The sequence below is a fragment of the Anolis sagrei genome, chromosome 7 (genome assembly GCF_037176765.1).
Source record: "Anolis sagrei isolate rAnoSag1 chromosome 7, rAnoSag1.mat, whole genome shotgun sequence".
NCBI classification, from domain to species: domain Eukaryota; kingdom Metazoa; phylum Chordata; class Lepidosauria; order Squamata; family Dactyloidae; genus Anolis; species Anolis sagrei.
The window spans coordinates 3,009,959-3,025,635 of NC_090027.1; the positions used below are offsets into that span (position 1 = coordinate 3,009,959).

Below are 15,677 nucleotides of genomic sequence, written 5' to 3' on the forward strand. Positions count from 1 at the left end.
ATTCCATCTATCTACCTATCTATCTCTCTATCATTTATGCACCCCCTCTATTCCATCTATTCCATCTATCTATCTACCTATCTCTCTATCATTTATGCACCCCCTCTATTCCATCTATTCCATCTATCTACCTATCTATCTCTCTATCATTTATGCACCCCCTCTATTCCATCTATTCTATTCATCTATCATTTATGCACCCCCTCTATTCCATCTATTCTATCTACCTACCTATCTATCTCTCTATCATTTATGCACCCCCTCTATTCCATCTATTCATCTCTCTATGATTTATGCACCCCCTCTATTCCATCTATTCCATCTATCTACCTATCTATCTCTCTATCATTTATGCACCCCCTCTATTCCATCTGTTCCATCTATCTATCTACCTATCTATCTCTCTATCATTTATGCACCCCCTCTATTCCATCTATTCTATTTATCTATCATTTATGCACCCCCTCTATTCCATCTATTCTATCTATCTACCTATCTCTCTATCATTTATGTACCCTCTCTATTCCATCTATTCTATTTGTCTCTCTATCTATCATTTATGCACCCCCTCTATTCCATCTCATCTATCTATCTGTCTATCTATCTATCTATCTATCTATCTATCTATCTATCCATCTATCTATCTATCTATCTACCTCCTCCTATGAACCAGTTAGGACACTAAGAGCTTCACAAGCTCGCCTGGCAGGGACGAGAGACAGGGCCTTCTCAGTGGTGGTCCCTCGGCTGTGGAACGCCCTTCCTACGGACATTAGATTGGCCCCCTCCCTACTGGCATTCTGGAGGAGAGTGAAGACCTGGCTGTTCGAACAGGCATTCAACTAGGCAGTGCAATTGAATTGATTATTGGAACACGGAAAATGGATATGGAGACTGGATTCTGATTTTATTGATGAGACGTGATGGATTTGTTAAATTGATGTATTGATGTTTGATGTTTGATGTTTAATCGCTTTGCTTTTAAATGTCCAATGATTTTGTACTGTGTATATTGGAATTGTTGTTAACCGCTCTGAGTCGCCTAAGGGCTGAGAAGAGCGGTATACAAGCGAAGTAAATAAATAATAAATAATACCTAGCACCCCCTTTATGCCATCTATTTTATTTATCTCTCTATCTCTCTATCATTTATGCACCTCCTCTATTCCATCTATTCATCTATCATTTATGTACCCCCTCTATTCCATCTATCTATCTATCTATCTATCTATCCATCTATCTATCATTTATGCATCCTATCTATCTATCTATCTATCTATCTATCTATCTATCCATCCATCCATCCATCCATCCATCCATCCATCTATCATTTATGTACTCCCTCTATTCCATCTATCTATCTATCTATCTATCTATCTATCTATCTATCTATCTATCTATCTATCCATCTATCCATCTATCATTTATGCATCCTATCTATCTATCTATCTATCTATCTATCTATCTATCTATCTATCCATCCATCCATCCATCCATCCATCCATCCATCCATCCATCCATCTATCATTTATGCACTCCCTCTATTCCATCTATCTATCTATCTATCTATCTATCTATCTATCTATCCATCTATCATTTATGCATCCTATCTATCTATCTATCTATCTATCTATCTATCTATCTATCTATCCATCCATCCATCCATCCATCTATCATTTATGTACTCCCTCTATTCCATCTATTCTATCTATCTATCTATCTATCTATCTGTCTGTCTGTCTGTCTGTCTATCACTTATGCACCCCCTATTCCATCTATTCTCTCTCTCTCTCTCATTTATGCATCCCCTCTATTCCATTTTTCTAGCTAGCTATCATTTATGCACCACCTCTGTTCCATCTATGAGCCCCCGGTGGCGCAGTGGGTTAAAGCACTGAGCTGCTGAGCTTGTTGATCGAAAGGTCGCAGGTTCGATTCCGGGGAGCGGCGTGAGCTTCCGCTGTCAGCCCTAGCTTCTGCCAACCTAGCAGTTCGAAAACATGCAAATGTGAGTAGATCAATAGGTACCGCTCCGGCGGGAAGGTAACGGCGCTCCATGCAGTCATGCCGGCCACATGACCTTGGAGGTGTCTACGGACAACGCTGGCTCTTCGGCTTAGAAATGGAGATGAGCACCACACCCCAGAGTCAGACATGACTGGACTTAATGTCAGGGGACTACCTTTACCTTTACCTATTCCATCTATCTATTCATCTGTCTATCATTTATGCATCCTATCTATCTATCTATCTATCTATCTATCTATCTATCTATCTATCCATCCATCCATCCATCCATCCATCCATCCATCCATCCATCCATCTATCATTTATGCACTCCCTCTATTCCATCTATCTATCTATCTATCTATCTATCTATCTATCTATCTATCTATCTATCTATCTATCCATCCATCCATCCATCCATCCATCCATCCATCCATCCATCCATCCATCATTTATGCACTCCCTCTATTCCATCTATCTATCTATCTATCTATCTATCTATCTATCTATCTATCTATCTATCTATCTATCTATCTATCATTTATGCACCCCCTGTATTCCATCTATTCCATCTATTCTTTCTTTCTATCTATCTATCTATCTATCTATCTATCTATCTATCTATCTATCTATCACTTATGCACCCCCTATTGCATCTATTCTCTCTCTCTCTCTCTCATTTATGCATCCCCTCTATTCCATTTTTCTAGCTAGCTATCATTTATGCACCATTCCATCTATCTATTCATCTATCTATCATTTATGCATCCCATCTATCTATCTATCTCTCTATCTCTATCTATCTATCTATCTATCTATCTATCTATCTATCTATCTATCTATCTATCTATCTATCCATTTATCCATCTATCTATTATTTATGCACCCCTCTATTCCATCTATCTATCTATCTATCTATCTATCTATCTATCTATCTATTTACCTATCATCTATCTATCTATCTATCTATCTATCTATCTATCTATCTATCCATTTATCCATCTATCTATTATTTATGCACCCCTCTATTCCATCTGTCTATCTATCTATCTATCTATCTATCTATCTATCTATCTATCTATCTACCTATCATCTATCTATCTATCTATCTATCTATCTATCTATCTATCTATCTATCTATCCATTTATCCATCTATCTATTATTTATGCACCCCTCTATTCCATCTATCTCTCTATCTCTCTATCTCTCTATCTATCTATCTATCTATCTATCTATCTATCTATCTATCTATCCATCCATTTATCCATCTATCTATTATTTATGCACCCCTCTATTCCATCTATCCATCTATCTATCTATCTATCTATCTATCTATCTATCTATCTATCTATCTATCTATCTATCTATCTATCATCTATTTATCTAATCTGTCATTTATGCACTCCCTCTATTCTATTCTATTCTATTCTATTCTATTCTATTCTATTCTATTCTATTCTATTCTATTCTATTCTATCCTATCCTATCCTATCCTATTCCATCCATCCATCCATCCATCCATCCATCCATCCATCCATCCATCCATGCTTCATAATGCTCTACAACTTAACCCTTCATAGCTAGCATCATGGATATTGTAAACTTGTGCAATATAGATAATGACATTACACTGATAGGGAGTTGTAGTGTGGCGTGGTACCAGCACGCCTGGGCTCTGTTGTTTCATTTCATGTATCTATTTGCTTTGCAGATCCTTTTTAGCCCATGATTTCAGAGTGTACACTTACAACCATGCCGGAGCCATTGTTTCATTTCTCCCTTCCCTTCAGGTAAGACGATGCAGTTTCTTTCCATTTGGATTCCTGTTTAGAGCTGTGAACCAGTTAGAAAATAAACTGGTTTTCAGGCCTTGTTCCCAACTCTCATTATCCTTTTCCAGAGTGCGTGTTGGATGGGGCTGATGGGAACCATAGTCCCCAAAGTATTTGGGTTGCCCACTTTGCCCAAATACTACATAGAAAACCCAGATTATCTGCTTCGAATGGGATTATACGGCAGTGTTGACTCACATAATCCAATTCAAGTAGATAATGGGTATCTGTTTTGATAATCTGGGTTATATGGCAGTACAGAAGGGCCCTCATATAATCCAGTTCTAAGCAATTAACGTGCACTCGGAAACTGGATTATATGGCAGTGTAGAAGGGGCCTCATATAATCCACTTCAAAACAATTAATCCGCATTTGGAAACTGGATTATATTGCAGTGTAGACTCACATAATCCGGTTTTAAGCAATTAATCTGAATTCAGAAACTGAATTATATGGCAGTGTAGAAGGGGCCCCATATAATCTAGTTCAAAGAAATTAATCTGCATTCAGAAACTGGATTATATGGCAGTGTAGACTCACATAATCTGGTTTTAAGCAATTAATCTGAATTCAGAAACGGAATTATATGGCAATGTAGAAGGGGCCTCATATAATCGACTTCAAAATAATTAATCTGCATTTGGAAACTAGATTATATTGCAGTTTAGACTCATATAATCCAGTTTAAAGCAATTAATCTGAATTCAGAAACTGAATTATATGGCAGTGTAGAAGGGGCCCCATATAATCTAGTTCAAAGAAATTAATCTGCATTCAGAAACTGGATTATATGGCAGTGTAGACTCACATCTGGTTTTAAGCAATTAATCTGAATTGAGAAACTGAATTATATGGCAGTGTAGAAGGGACCTCACGTAATCCAGTTCAAGGAAATTAATCTGCATTCGGAAACTGGATTATATGGCAGTGTAGACTCACATCTGGTTTTAAGCAATTAATCTGAATTGAGAAACTGAATTATATGGCAGTGTAGAAGGGACCTCACGTAATCCAGTTCAAGGAAATTAATCTGCATTCGGAAACTGGATTATATGGCAGTGTAGACTTATATAATCTGGTTTAAAGCAATTAATCTGAATTCAGAAACTGAATTATATGGCAGTGTAGAAGGGGCCTCATGTAATCTAGTTCAAAGAAATTAATCTGCATTCGAAAACTGGATTACATGACAGTGTAGACATATATAGTCCGGTTTAAAGCAATTAATCTGAATTCAGAAACTGAATTATATGGCAGTGTAGAAGGGGCCTCATGTAATCTAGTTCAAAGAAATTAATCTGCATTCAAAAACTGGATTACATGACAGTGTAGACATATATAGTCCGGTTCAAAACAATTAATCTGAATTCAGAGAGTTGTTCATATGGCAGTGTAGACTCATATAATCTGGTTTAAAGCAATTAATCTGAATTCAGAAACTGGATTACATGGCAGTGCAGAAGGAGCCTTTTTGCCTTTCCTCTTTCCAATCATTCTGTGTCAATCTAGCGAGACTGCTTCTATCAAGGCTACGTCGACGGTTTTGCGGATGCCCTTGTCGTGCTCAACACCTGTGGGGGGCTCAGGTGAGACCCTCCTCATTCATTTTATGACCACTGCACACCCGTTCCAACACGGCAACATGACGAACGCTTCAGTGCCTTGGCTGAGAGGTAACCATGGGTGCATCAGGATGAATGCAGTTTGACCTGACTTGAACTGATATGGAATCATTGGAACCATTGAGTGTTTTGTTGGTTGGTTGTTGGGTGTTGTGTTGGTTGAAGTGGTGTCAAACTGCATTATTTCTGCTGTGTAGGGACCTCATCACACTAGAGAATGAATCCACTTAAAATTTGGTTTTTGCCTCTTGCAGAATTCTGGGGTTTGTAGTTTAGGGAGGAGACTTTAACAGCCTCACTAAACTACAAACCCCAAAATTCTGCAGGAGGCAGAAATCAGATTTAAAGTGGATTCATTCTCAAGTGTGATGAAGCAGTATTAGTTTTTTTTTAATGTTTAGTTTATTCGATGCTTAGACCATAGGTCTTTCACATACAAGGCAAGTCAAATAGATAAATACATGAGCACCAGATTATTAAATACGATGTAAAATACACAATAAAATCCTATAAATCATTAAAATGCTACATATATCGATGGCAAGATGCACCTTTAAAATACTACATGATGTATAGCAGTGGTTCTCAACCTTCCTAATGCCGCGACCCCTTGATACAGTTGCGCATGTTGTGGTGACCCCCAACCATAACATTATTTTTGTTGGTACTTCATAACTGTAATTTTGCTATTGTTATGAATTGTAATGTAAATATCTGATATGCAGGATGTATTTTCATTCACTGGACCAAATTTGGCACACATACCCAATATACTGGTGCGGTTGGGGGGTGGGGGTGATTTTGTCATTTGGGAGTTGTAGTTGCTGGGATTTATAGTTCACCTACAATCAAAGAGCATTCCGAAGCCCACCAACAATGGAATTGAACCAAACCTGTCACACAGAAATCCCATGACCAACAGAAAATACTGGAAGGGTTTGGTGGGCACTGACCTTGGGTTTGGGAGTTGTAGTTCACCTACATTCAGAGAGCACTGTGGACTCAAACAGTGATGGATCTGGGCTAAACTTGGCATGAATACTCAATATACCCAAAATGTGAACACTGGTGGAGTTTGGGAAAAATAGACCTTTGGGAGTTGTAGTTTCTGGGATTTATAGTTCACCTACAATCAAAGAGCATTCTGAAGCCCACCAATGATGGAATTGAACCAAACCTGTCACACAGAACTCCCATGACCAACAGAAAATACTGGAAGGGTTTGGTGGGCACTGACCTTGGGTTTGGGAGTTGTAGTTCACCTACATTCAGAGAGCACTGTGGACTCAAACAATGATGGATCTGGGCTAAACTTGGCATGAATACTCAATATACCCAAAATGTGAACACTGGTGGAGTTTGGGAAAAATAGACCTTTGGGAGTTGTAGTTTCTGGGATTTATAGTTCACCTACAATCAAAGAGCATTCTGAACCCCACCAATGATTGAAACTTCCCACATAGTACCCCCACGACCAACAGACAATACTGTGTTTTCTGATGGTCCTTGGCGACCCCTCTGACACCCCCTTGCGACCCCCACGGGGTTAGCAGTCCGACTCTCCAGTCTGGGCACAGCAAGCGTGTGGTTTCAAAATAAACAAACTCAGGCAGCATTCTTCTTCTAAGGTAGTTTTACTTAAAGCGTCTATACACACAGAGACTACATCGTGGAACTAAAAGATGGCGACGGACAAAGCATAGCAAGAAGACACAGCATACAAGAGATCCGCCCTTCTGTCTTATCTATGTTCTTGGCTGGTACACTCCTTAATTTCTCTCAGGGCAAAGGAATTTCGTGTTATCACAGTTTCACTGTCTGGCCTGTAACTTTGCAACAATAACATATGTGAGCTGAACAAGAAATGAACATGACTGAATCCATCTTTAAGAAGCAAAACTAATACATTATAATACTAATGCAAACACATTGAAAAACATACATACATATGAAATACCTATAACTATTCTGACAGTCCCGACCCTCAGGTTGAGAAACACTGATGTATAGACTCATACCTGCGTAATTAAAAACCAAGTAAAAGCAAATAGATACAGCATTATTAAAACGGCATAAACAGCCACTATTAGTTGAAAGCATCCCCAGCACAGTCAACTGCAATATCAGAGATTAGTTTTGCCCGGGTTTTCTGTGCTGCCAGGGCAAAAAGAGACACCTTGTGAGTAACCACGGGGTTAGTGTCAGCCAAGAGGTAGAAAATCTTTTCGGACACAGTGTTGGTCTGAAGGAAGTGGAGAATAAACCCCAGGATTTTGGTTCTTGGTTCAGAGTACAGAGGACAAAAAAGCAAATAGTGAGGCAGATACTCAATTTCCGGGGCCCCGCAAACACATAAACGAAGAGCCAGAGGAGTGCCCGTATATCCAGGGCCGTAGCCAGAAAAAAATTTCGGAAGGGGTTGAAATTTGGGGGGGGGGGGTTTGAAAATTTCGCGGGGGGAGGTTTGAAACCTGCCTCCTAGCTCATGCTGAAGTGAAGAGCACAGCAGGGGCAGAGCAGCCTTCAATCGCCTGCAGCTCTGCCCCTGTCAACCACCTCCACCAAGTCTGGCCTCCTTAATGAGAACATTCAACACCCACACCCCACAATGACAATAATAATAATAATAATAATAATAATAACCCCGCTACCATCTCCTGGAGGACTCGGTGCGACTTACAAGAGGCCGAGCCCAAATACAACAGGCTACCTGTGTTGGACGGGGTTACACTCCCCCTGAAGCCACAGGTCCGCAGTTTGGGTGTCCTCTTGGATTCTTCGCTCACACTTGAGGCTCAGGCGTCGGCGGTATCCGGGAGGGCCTTTGCACAATTGAGACTTGTGCGCCAGCTGCGACCGTACCTCGCGAAGGCTGATCTGGCCGGGGTGGTCAATGCCTTGGTCACCTCTAGAATGGATTACTGCAATGCGCTCTACGTGGGGCTGCCCTTGAAGACGGCTCGGAAACTTCAATTGGTCCAGGGTGCAGCAGCCAGGATGCTAACCGGGGCTCATTATCAAGAGAGGTCTACCCCTCTGTTTAAGGAGCTCCACTGGCTGCCATTTATTTTCCGGGCCCAATTCAAGGTGCAGGTGCTTACCTACAAAGCCCTGAACGGTTTGGGACCACCCTACCTGCGTGACCGCATCTCCATCTACGAACCCACACGCTCGCTCCGGTTATCTGGGGAGGCCCTGCTCGTGATCCCACCCGTGTCACAAGCGCGCTTGGTGGGGACACGGGACAGGGCCTTTTCTGTGGCGGCCCCCCGACTCTGGAACACCCTCCCCAAAGACCTTAGACAGGCCCTTACTTTAGCAGTTTTCAGAAAGAACCTAAAAACTTGGCTGTTCCGTTGTGCCTTCTCAGATTAGGAATCCCCCATCCCAAGTCCTAGAAGCACTTTAGTACAATCAATATTGCTGCACACCGCACTATATTAATCCTACGCTCCTCCTACCATTTCAGCACTTTTAACCCGTACCCCATTGCGCTGGCCGGCCCAGTTTTAAAGTGTCTTGATGTATTGTCACTGTTGTTGTTATTTTGCTTAACTATTTTGATTTGCTTTGTTTACTGTTGTGTTATGTTTTTACTGTATTGTGTTCTGAGGCTTTGGCCTGTGTAAGTCGCATCGAGTCCTTCGGGAGATGCTAGCGGGGTACAAATAAAGTTAATAATAATAAATAAATAATAAAAACAACAACAACAATACAGCAAAATAACTCAAAAACAAGGCAATAACATTAACAACACACCATGATGCAATTAAAATCTGTGGCAGGGCCAAATGTAATAATTAAAATTAAAAAATGCTGGGCATGACCAGGTGAAAAGGGTAGGTGTTTGGAGGGGGATGGGCATGCAGATATCCTGGCTGGGGCTTGCCTGATGTCCTTAGGGAGAGAGTTCCAGAGTCGAGGGGCCACCACCGAGAAAGCCCTATCCCTCGTCCCCGCCAATTGCACTTGCGATGCAGGTGGGATCGTGAGTAGGGCCTCTCCAGATGAACGAAGAGATCGTGTGGGTTCGTACACAGAGATGCGGTCACGCAGGTAGGCGGGTCCCAAACAGTGTGAATAAATTGTCAATATTTGCCTGAGATAGTGCTTGCAGTTCTGGTGGGACTCTTAATCTTTTGCATCTCATAAACTTAGCATGAGGATTTGGTTAACCAGTTAAAATTCATGAGTATAGCAGGTTTTTAAAAAAAATCTGAAACATTTCGGGGGGGGGGGTTGAACCCCTAACCCCCCCCCCCCTCGCTACAGGCCAGCGTATATCTGCCCTCAATCACTGCTGTGGGAATACTTTGGAAACGAAGGGCTGTGAAGGCTTGTCTAAGTTTTGGAAATGTGAGCCTAGTCAGGTAGATAGCCCTATCATGGTCAAGTTTGTACAGTCTAAACCAGTGGGAGAATTGGGAGTTGTTAATGGCCTGCCTATCATGGTGGGCACAATTATTAAAAATATATTTCTGGAGTTTCTCCCTTGAGTTCATGATTGAAGGCTTATCAGACAGAGTGGGGTGAAATTCCAGCAGCTTCTGGTATCTAGTATTCCAGACTTTGCATTTTGCTAGTTGTTCAAAACATCCCTTGGGAAGAACCCTAACTGAGGAGTCTTTGACATTTCTCCAATGATTAAATAGGGTAAAATGAACACGTGATCGAATGGAGGGGAGACCAACCTCTACCCGGAGCAAGGCTGCCGGGGTGCCCGGTGGGAGTCTCACTAGTTTCTTAAGAAATGTGTTCTGGAAAGCCTCCAGTTTTGCTAACTGAGACTCATCCCATCCCCAGACGGCAGCACCATACAAAATCTGGGCTATAACTTTACTCTGAAATATTTTAAGGGCAGGGACAACTAGATGACCCCCTGCGGTGTTGTAGAATCTGAGTATTGCTCCAACAGATTTCAAAGCTACTGCTTTAGTGTGTTCTATATGGGGTTTCCAGGATAGTTTTTCCGTAAAATGGATTCCAAGGTACTTGCTGGAATTAAGATTAACAACCTCAGGTATGCATATGACACCACTCTGATGGCCGAAAGCGAGGAGGAGCCGAGGAGCCTTCTAATCAAGGTGAAAGAAGAAAGCGCAAAAGCCGGGTTGCAGCTAAACGTAAAAAAAAAAACCAAGATTATGGCAACAAGAATGATTGACAACTGGGAAATAGAGGGAGAAAATGTGGAGGCCGTGACAGGGTTTGTATTTCTAGGTGGGAAGATGACTGCAGATGCAGACTGTGGCCAGGAAATCAGAAGACGCTTCCTTCTTGGGAGGAGAGCAATGTCCAGTCTCGATACAATAGTGAAGAGCAGAGACATCACACTGGCAACCAAGATCCATTGCCTAGTCCAAGCCATGGTCTTCCCTGTAGTCACCTACGGATGTGAGAGCTGGACCTTAGGGAAGGCTGACCCAAGGAAGAGAGAGGCTTTTGAGCTGTGGTGTTGGAGGAAAGTGCTGAGAGTGCCTTGGACTGTGAGAAGATCCAACCAGTCCATCCTCCAGGAAAGAAAGCCCGGCTGCTCACTGGAGGGAAGGAGACGAGAGACAAAGTTGAAGTCCTTTGGCCACATCATGAGGAGACAGCAAAGCCTAGAGAAGGGAATGATGTTGGGGGAAGTGGAAGGCAAAAGGAAGAGGGGCCGACCAAGGGCAAGATGGATGGATGGCATCCTTGAAGTGACTGGACTGACCTTGAAGGAGCTGGGGGTGGTGACGGCCGACAGGGAGCTCTGGCGTGGGTTGGTCCATGAGGTCACAAAGAGTTGGAGACGACTGAACGAATGAACAACAACAACAAGGTACTTAAATTCCTGACATTGTTCTATTTGGTGACCCCTGATGGACCATCTGTGTTGAGAGTGTCTCCTTCCAAACACCATTACCTTTGTTTTATTATAGTTGATGTTCAGCTTTTTCTTTATAACAATATGCACCAAGCGTAGAGAGCAGTCTTCTCAGGCCAATTTGGGTAAGTGAAATTAGGACCATGTCATCTGCATATAATAGGATGGAGATTTTCTTGGATCCTACTGCAGGTGGAAAAAATTCTGGCCCCGAGAGTGCAGGTATTATATCATTCAAGTAAAGGTTAAAGAGTATTGGTGCCAATAGACACCCTTGTTTTACTCCTTTATTAGTGTGAATGGGGTCAGTCAATGAGCCAGAAATATCAACTCTTATTCTAGCTGTTGTGTTAGAATAAAGTGCCTTGATTAGAAACAGTAGGCACTTATCCATATTGGTGCTGGCCAGCTTATGCCACAACAAGTTTCTATTGATGGAATCAAAAGCTGCTGCTAAGTCGACAAAGGCAACAAAGGCAACAAATAGGTGTTTGGTAGGTCCAGCAGTTGCTTGTTGGGCTAAGAAATACAAGGTCAGACAGTGGTCAATCGTACTCGTACGATTTGATTTGATCGCACACTCGAATCTTTGGTTTTTGTGGTCCTCTGTTAGGAGTTTCGGGACCCAACGGGAGCACAGTTTCCTAAACTTTAGGTGTTCAGAAACAATGTTGTAAAGCACTGATCTCGACACGTCAGGAAATTCGTTTGAGAGACCTGTTCTTGTGAAGCGCCTCTTCTCACGAATCCTCGCGTCAACTGAAGCCACCAAATCGTCTGTAATCAAAGAAGGGCGACCGGAGAGGTCCTCATCATGGATGTTGTCATGACCATTTTTGAATTGTAGTACACACTTACGCACTTTGCTTTCACTCATAACAGTATCACCGTATATCACCGTATAACAGTATCACAGCCCCACCCCAGCCATTCCACAGATATATAAACCCTTGTCCTAATTCCAACAGACCTCACTACCTCTGAGGATGCTTGCCATAGATGCAGGCGAAACGTCAGGAGAAATGCCTCTAGAACATGGCTTTATAGCCCAAAAAAACCCACAAGAACCTAGTGATTCCAGCCATGAAAGCCTTCGACAATACATATCACCGTATACTTCACAAATCTGTCGATGGATTTCTGCAGCAGGAAGGTTCCTTGCTGACAAAAACCTTCTCACTGAGCGAACCTCACATGCGGAGGGTGAGTTGATACTTAAACATTTTTAAAGCACAGAACAGAACCGTACAGGTGAGCTACAGAGCGGAAACTGAGCACATTTGTTCCCAAGGCATGCCGGTACACCACGCATGCGCTCGTTGTGGTATGCACGCGAACCACTAGTGTCTACAACAAAACGGACCTTACTTAAAAAATACCCCTCGTAGCTGGTGGTGAGGCAATGATGAACATGGCCATATAGCCCGAAAAAACCTACATTAACCCAACAATTGTAATTGCCATCATCTCCAATTGGCCATTGGACGGATGTATCCAACACGCTTAGCAGGTACTAAGCTGTAGACGTCTGATTTAAAGTACCCGAAGTCTTAGGAATTGAAGTATTGAGTGAAGAATGTAACTGTCAGCTACCCAAACCATAAGGGTTTATTTGCATGATAACATGTCCTTTGCTTCCTCCTTGCTCCTTTTCCTTGCGGTGCTCCAGTGGGCTGATGCAGTTAGACAACATCACCTACGGCATTGAGCCGGTGGACTCGGCTTCCGGATTTCAGCACCTCATCTATCAGATAGAATATAATGATGGAGACCTCCAAGTCACGGAAGAGAACTATTCCATTCATTGGGGCATGGGGATGAGCCAAAGGACAGACTCAGAAACACCAGTAAGTGCCAGTCAAAGAAAGGGGATTAATTGGTTGGGATACGGATTGAATAATACGAGGGGCATTCTTTAAAGATTTCCCCTGACCCACTTCCTGTGGACAGAGAGCACTGAAACTTGGCCCAGGGATGAGTCCTCCTTCTCTCCATGGGTGCCACCGAGGGACACACACACGTCCCATCTTATTTTATTTATTTATTTCATATATATATATTTCATGAGCACCAGAGGAGCTGGAATGTGTCCAGAGGAGGGCGACTCAAATGATCCAGGGTCTGGAGAATAAGCCCTATGAGGAGCGGCTTAAGGAGCTGGGCATGTTTAGCCTGAAGAAGAGAAGGATGAGAGGAGATATGATAGCCATGTATAAGTACGTGAGAGGAAGCCACAGGGAAGAGGGAGCAAGATTGTTTTCTGCTTCCTTGGAGACTAGGATGTGGAACAATGGCTTCAAACTACAAGAGAGGAGATTCCATCTGAACATGAGGAAGAACTTCCTGACTGTGAGAGCCGTTCAGCAGTGGAACTCTCTGCCTCGGAGTGTGGTGGAGGCTCCTTCTTTGGAGGCTTTTGAACAGAGTCTGGATGGCCATCTGTCAGGGGTGATTTGAATGCAATATTCCTGCTTCTTGGCAGAATGGGGTTGGACTGGATGATGGCCCAGGAGGTCTCTTCCAACTCTTTGATTCTAGGATTCTAGGATTCTATGCTAATAGCATAAATACCATAAAAATTACAATTCACAATAAAACCATTTAAAACATTGTATAACATCATCAGTAAAATTTAACAATAAATTAATAGGTTAACGTGCCAGTAAAACCAAGCTGAGCCGGGAGAGTCCATGTCAAAAATCCAAATTTCCTTTTCCTCTTGCGGCTGGCCTCTAATCGTACGCCTGGCCCCAGAGCCAGTTCTTCAGTTGTCTTCTAAAGGACAGGAGGGAGGTGGCCAACCTGATATCCTTAGGTAGAGAGTTCCACAGAGAGGGGGCCACTGCCAAGAAGGCCCTGTCTCTCGTCCCCACCAACCCCGTTTGTGAGAGTGGTGGGATCAAGAGCAGGGCCTCTCCTGAGGATCTTAAGCTTCGTGATGGTACATAGCAGGAGATACGTTCGGACAAGTAATCTGAGCCAGAACTGTTCAGGACTTTAAAGGTTAAAACCAGCACTTTGAATTGTTCCCGGAAGCTAATTGGCAGCCAGTGGAGCTGGCTCCACAGAGGAGTGGTATGCTTCTTGTACGCAGCTCCAGTTAACAATCTGGCTGCTGACCGCTGGACTAATTGGACCTTCCGAGAAGTTTTCAAAGGCAGCCCCACGTAGAGAGCGTTGCAGTAGTCGATTCGGGTTGTAACCAGAGCATGGACCACCATGGCCAAGTCAGACTTCCCAAGGAATGGGTGCAGCTGGTGCACAAGCTTTAATTGTGCAAAAGCTCTCCCGACCACGATGAGATACAGCGATGAATCATAGAATCCTAGAGTTGGAAGAGACCTCCTGGGCCATCATCCAACCCCTTTCTGCCAAGAAGCAGGAATATTGCATTCAAATCATCCCTGACACATGGTCATCCAGCCTCTGTTTCAAAGCTTCCAAAGAAGGAGCCTCCACCACACTCCGAGGCAGAGAGTTCCACTGCTGAACAGCTCTCTCAGTCAGGAAGTTCTTCCTCATGTTCAGATGGAATCTCCTTTCCTGTAGAATCCTAGAATCCTCGAGTTGGAAGAGACCTCCTGGGCCATCATTCAGTCCAACCCCTTTCTGCCAAGAAGCAGGAATATTGCATTCAAATCACCCCTGACAGATGGCCAGCCAGCCTCTGCTTAAAAGCTTCCAAAGAAGGAGCCTCCACCACACTCCGAGGCAGAGAGTTCCACTGCTGAACGGCTCTCACAGTCAGGAAGTTCTTCCTCATGTTCAGATGGAATCTCCTCTCTTGTAGTTTGAAGCCATTGTTCCCTTGCGTCCTAGTCTCCAGGGAAGCAGAAAACAAGCTTGCTCCCTCCTCCCTGTGGCTTCCTCTCACATATTTATACATGGCTATCTCCTCTCAGCCTTCTCTTCTTCAGGCTAAACATGCCCAGCTCCTTAAGCCGCTCCTCATAGGGCTTGTTCTCCAGACCCTTGATCATTTGAGTCGCCCTCCTCTGGACACATTCCAGCTTGTCAACATCTCTCTTGAATTGTGGTGCCCAGAATTAGACACAATATTCCAGGTGTGGTCTAATCAAAGCAGAATAGAGGGGTAGCAGTATCCAGGATCACTCCCAAACCGAACTTGTGTCTTCAGGGGGAGTGTAACCGCGTCTAACACAGGCTGTAACCCTATGCCCTGTTCGGCCTTTCGACTGACCAGGAGTACCTCTGACTTGTCTGGATTAAGTTTTGAAGCAAGTGTAAGCACCTCGCTTGTAGAAGTCAACAGGTTGCTCCAAAAGCCACGTGGTGACTTCAGAAATCAGTCTCCTCATCTGAAAAATGCTTTCCGTTCCAAAATAACTTCCTTTTT

General features: G+C 43.1%; 1 protein-coding gene across 1 annotated transcript in view; it reads left to right on the plus strand.

Annotated features, from left to right (window-relative positions):
• The window catches only part of LOC132769767 (disintegrin and metalloproteinase domain-containing protein 2-like), a 68,420-nt gene that overhangs the window by 13,576 nt on the left and 39,167 nt on the right, over positions 1-15,677 (plus strand). Inside the window, exons 5-7 of the mRNA XM_067470855.1 lie at positions 3,720-3,798; positions 5,351-5,427; positions 12,990-13,167. Of these exons, the coding sequence (XP_067326956.1) occupies positions 3,720-3,798; positions 5,351-5,427; positions 12,990-13,167 (334 nt within the window). The remainder of the gene's footprint in view (positions 1-3,719; positions 3,799-5,350; positions 5,428-12,989; positions 13,168-15,677) is intronic.